The sequence below is a fragment of the Setaria italica genome, chromosome V (assembly GCF_000263155.2).
Source record: "Setaria italica strain Yugu1 chromosome V, Setaria_italica_v2.0, whole genome shotgun sequence".
NCBI classification, from domain to species: domain Eukaryota; kingdom Viridiplantae; phylum Streptophyta; class Magnoliopsida; order Poales; family Poaceae; genus Setaria; species Setaria italica.
This window is the reverse complement of record NC_028454.1, coordinates 25,995,872-26,000,378: the sequence shown is the minus strand read 5'-3', so window position 1 is coordinate 26,000,378 and position 4,507 is coordinate 25,995,872. Positions and strand designations below refer to the sequence as shown.

At 51.1% G+C, this 4,507-nt stretch overlaps 1 protein-coding gene across 1 annotated transcript; it reads right to left on the bottom strand.

Annotated features, from left to right (window-relative positions):
* Window positions 1-311: 311 nt before the first annotated feature.
* LOC101755564 (glucan endo-1,3-beta-D-glucosidase) lies at window positions 312-2,434 on the bottom strand. Its single transcript, XM_004968916.2, has 4 exons — window positions 2,367-2,434; window positions 972-2,267; window positions 576-830; window positions 312-484 (listed from the first exon to the last, which is right to left on the bottom strand). The coding sequence occupies exons 1-4, from the start codon at window positions 2,431-2,433 to the stop codon at window positions 402-404; spliced, it is 1,701 nt and encodes a 566-aa protein (XP_004968973.1). The 5' UTR covers window position 2,434; the 3' UTR covers window positions 312-401.
* Between the last annotated feature and the right edge of the window lie 2,073 nt (window positions 2,435-4,507).

Below are 4,507 nucleotides of genomic sequence, written 5' to 3'. Positions count from 1 at the left end.
GACGTAGCTGCGAGGGGTGTTATGGTGGTACTTTGGCTCCGATGAACCTGGCAAACAAGTTGCTCAGTAGTGGCTCCGATGGATGATTGGTAGAATGCACTTCGGCTTCATCAGGCACTTTCTGTTGCGTTGAACTTGCACCGCTCTATGGATCGACTTGGAGATATTTCATATTTCTCTTCTGTAACTTCTCTATGCGTCTCACCACATGGCTGAGAACTCGTGTAATCTCTCCCTAGTATGCCCAGGGATCACACTTGTACCGTGCGGTCTTACTTTTGATCAAGTAGGTGGGGATCCTTGGGAAGTTGTTCGGAAAAAATTAGAGGATCACACAGATCTACGCCGATATCTGTTATTTATAGACCATAAAGAAAATACTATCTGCTACGTATATAAGATTATATGGCAGCAAAGCTGCCTTCCGACATTGATGTCGTCTCCCCAATCCAAGCCCTCCATGGAAGGACGCAGTTTCCTATCTCTGCAGTAAAAAGTGAATAAACAGCAGTGAGATTACCGTTTCCTTTCGAATGCTCGTGACAGACATGTGACGAAAGATCGAAATAACTCACTTGGTGCCATGTAGACAACGGAAGCGGCTCCGGCGAAGTCACACGACCCACTGGCCCTGTGGTTGCGCTGGTAGTAGCTGTTGAACGCGTACGAAGCGTGCGCGACCCTGGTGTTGGGCTCGAAGCATTTCCCACCGGGCTGGATGGCGCCGCAGTCGGCCCCGTGACCGCAGGCGTAATCCAGCGCCGCCTGAAGCCTACCGTCTCCGACCGCCGCATTCGCCACACACCAGCTCGCATTCGGGTCACAGATTTCTATTCACGGAAGATAGAACAAACACCAAACGCCCAGTGAGATTGGCTGGTCCATACGTTTGCAGCTGTCGTACTGGCAATGGGACCGGGTAGCTTTTTTTGAGGAAAAAACTGTAAGAGGAGTAGACGTGAAGGACTCACCAGCTGGTTCCTCCAACACGACGTGAGCAGCGCCGGCGAAGTCGCACGTTCCGCTGGCCCGACCCTTGTTCTGGTAGTAACTGTTGACCGCATAGGAGGCATGCGCCAGCAGGGTACTGGGCTCGAAGCACACCGCGCCCGGCTGGATGCCGCTGCAATCGGCGCCGTGGCCGCACGCGTAGTCCAGCGCCGCCTGCAGCCGATCATCCCCGACCGCCGCGTTCGCCACGCACCAGCTTGCCGCCGGTGGTGCGGGTGGCGCAACACCGCCGTGGAAGTCGAACTCGTACACCTTCTGCATGTTGGGGTAGAACAGCCCAAAGTTCTGCTCGATGTCGTCCGGCCCGTCGCCCTTTTGGTTCTCGTTGAAGAGGGCGAAGATGTACACGTCCAATGCCGCGTCGGGGCGGAGAGGGGTGCCCGTGTTGCCGGCCAGCACGCGGTTGATGAGGTTATTGACGTACGCTTGCGCGTTGGCTATCGTGAACACCCCGTCCCCGTCGTCCTCCAAACGCCTCCCGCCGCGGTGTCCGCCGCCCTGATGGGGTCTTCCGCGCGGCGGCCAATTGGTCTCCGTGAGATATAAGCTCACGCCGGGGACCAAATGGTCCATCGCGGAGTGCGCGGCGTCGCGCTCGGCGTCGAGGAGGTTGTAGTACTTGAGGCTGGTGTCGTCGTCGGGGACGCCGGGATTGGAGTTGCCCAGGGCGTAGTCCAGGTTGATGTCTTGTGGTTGGTTGTAGTACGCCCAGAACGGGTACATGTTCATGGTGAGGTAGGAGCCGGTTCTCTTCAGGAACTGGAGCATGGGCTTCATCACCGGCTCCGCGATTTCGTCCTTGAACCTGCCCCGGGACGGCGGGAACGTGTTCTCGACCGCGGTGAACGCGATCGGCGTGGACACCTTCACGGCGTCGGCGAGGCCCAGCTGCGCCAACGCCGCCTGGACGTTGGTCATGGCCGGGACGAGCTGCCTCGTCAGGTCCGGCCTCGAGTCGAACACCTCGTTGCCCACGGCGACGCCGTGGATCTGCGTGGCGGGGTAGTAGGCCTTCACCCTGTCCCGCACCCACTGGAGCGCGTACGAGGGGTTCCTGGCCGCCTCCGCGATGTTCTCGTTTGGCACCATCACCATCACCTTTATCCCGGTGTTGGCCAGCGACCTCAGCACCTCCTGTTTGGCGTCGTATATCCTGACCATGGTGATGCCGTTGTCCTTGAGCAGCTGCGTCACCTTCGCCGGGTCCGGCAGGTCGTTCGCCACCCTGCCGTAGCTCACCCCCATCTGGCCCGCTTCTACAAAGTTTACACAGGAACGATATAAAAGTTAGCTCTAAACTGCACATTCAGATGCGCATAATTAATTGCCAAAACAACAGTTTTTGTGATGTTTACCGGCATGGAAGAGGAGGAATGGCAATGCGGCGCCAAGGACGAAGACGAGGATGCGGGTGAGCGCCATGCTCTCCTGCGGTGTGGTGGAGCAAGCAAGGGCTTAAAAGCCGGCAACAACATCAGCGTGCAACCGCCCCCATCGCGATGGGTCCCGCGCCGGCGGCTTCGGTGCAGGTTCGTCCGTACCCAGGACTCACCAATTTGCCATTTTTTTTTCTCGTGTGCAAGTGGCATCACTGCTATGGTACGTACATTGTATACCAGAGCGGCCGTACCGCTGCAGTCTGAACTCTGAATAAACCAGCCACGAATATCCAGTTGCTTGCTTTAATAATTGCACACGTAAGCCAATTGACTGACTCACGATAATGATAACTCCAATGCTGCTGTATCGTTGGATTCTTCTCTTGTGTACATAGTACTTGCACACATCAGGTTAGATAACGGGTCTCGTTAAGCGAAATAATTTAAATGCTGCTTGACGCGTGCCTGCCTTCGCTTCTTTATTTTCAGTGTTGATCTTGAGTAGTTGTGGAGACGAGTCAGAATACATATGTTTCAAATTACAAGATATACTTTAAATTACCCACAGATCATTGTGGAAACGTGTAATTCACGCACAGATGACAGATATGATCCACACCATGTCTCCAACTAGTCGCCGGAATTACTATTTGACGTTATATCTCTAGTAGCATACTCATGAACACAATTCCCTGAGACTAGTCTCAATGCACGATAGAATATGCTATATCCAAACATGCCATGCCAGGTATGATGCTACATACCACCTCCACTCTCAAGTCGGTAGTGTTGGGACAAGATATTTAGTTTGAGAGGGTGTTTGGATGCGGGATACTAAACTTTAGGAGGGGTCACATCGGAGGTTCGGACGCTAATTAGAAGGACTAAATATGAGCTAATTATAAAACTAACTGCAGAACCCCTATACTAATTCGCGAGACGAATCTATTAAGCCTAATTAATCCATCATTAGCAAATGGTTACTGTAGCACTACATTATCAAATCATGGACTAATTAGACTTAATAGATTCGTCTCGCGAATTAGACTCCATCTGTATAATTAATTTTATAATTAGACTATATTTAATACTCCTAATTAGTATCAAACATCCGATGTGACAGGTACTGATCCTGTATCCAAACAGGCCCGCGCTAAATCATCATTGTCCTTACGTGCCATGCCATGTTGACGCTGCATACCACCTCCATTCTGCAAGTTGATAATGTTAGGACAAAATATTTAGTTTGATTTGCACTCAATCATTGTCCTAATTTCGTCAATTCAATAATGGCAGGACTCCGGTACAACAGATACCACTACTCGGTGTGCTGCCAAATGTGGAGCCCACTATAATAGATGTTTCAATTTATTTATCCTCCACATATTATCTCTTTCTTCTCCATTCCCAATGTCTCAGAGCTGGGACTTGGGCCATGCCAAATTTGGGCAGCCCAGGGCACGACACGGCACACAAAGAGCTCCGATCTGTGTCCGCGCGGTATGATGCTCCGTGGCGTAACTGTGCCCGGATCTCTAGCCCATAGCACAGCATGACACGAAAGATGGGCCATGCCTAAGCTGACATGAGACAACCCGATGACTAATCAAGCTCTAAAAAAGATCTAAATACAAGAATAATAACTCCATATTCTATAAATATCAGTATAAAAGAGACTCATCTAATAAATATATTATATTATGTGGTATAATAAAAGATTACATCGAGGGTCATGCTTGAGCCGGCACAACGTAACTGTAGGCACAACATGCCACATACCGTGCTTGGGCCTGACCCGATGGGCTGTCATGGGCTAAATCTTCTCGGCAGGGGACCCAGCACGAAGCATGGTACGACCCAAAGTCCCCACACTCTCTATTGCGACATGGCTGATGCCAGAGCATGGCAAGCGTGGAAGGAGCGACACGTTTGATGTGAGCACTACGCAAGCACGCCGTAAGTAGTAACACTGAGGGCAGGCTCAGCGGGCAGCTCGACTGAGTATATATTATAAGAGCTTTGTTACAATGCTTTTAAAGTATCGGTGGTACGTGAAGGTACTTTTCTTTCTTATCCTTCTTACAAAAAAAGAATTAAATAGATTTACACATAATTAA

What these genes read in the sequence shown, in the direction of transcription:
- LOC101755564 (XM_004968916.2), bottom strand. Translation starts at nt 2,433, where the DNA reads ATGGCGCTCACCCGCATCCTCGTCTTCGTCCTTGGCGCCGCATTGCCA. An exon ending in CGTGTTGGAGGAACCAGCTG is followed by an intron (nt 831 to 971) that starts GTGAGTCCTTCA and finishes TTCCGTGAATAG; the next exon opens with AAATCTGTGACCCGAATGCG. An exon ending in CGTTGTCTACATGGCACCAA is followed by an intron (nt 485 to 575) that starts GTGAGTTATTTC and finishes TTTTTACTGCAG; the next exon opens with AGATAGGAAACTGCGTCCTT.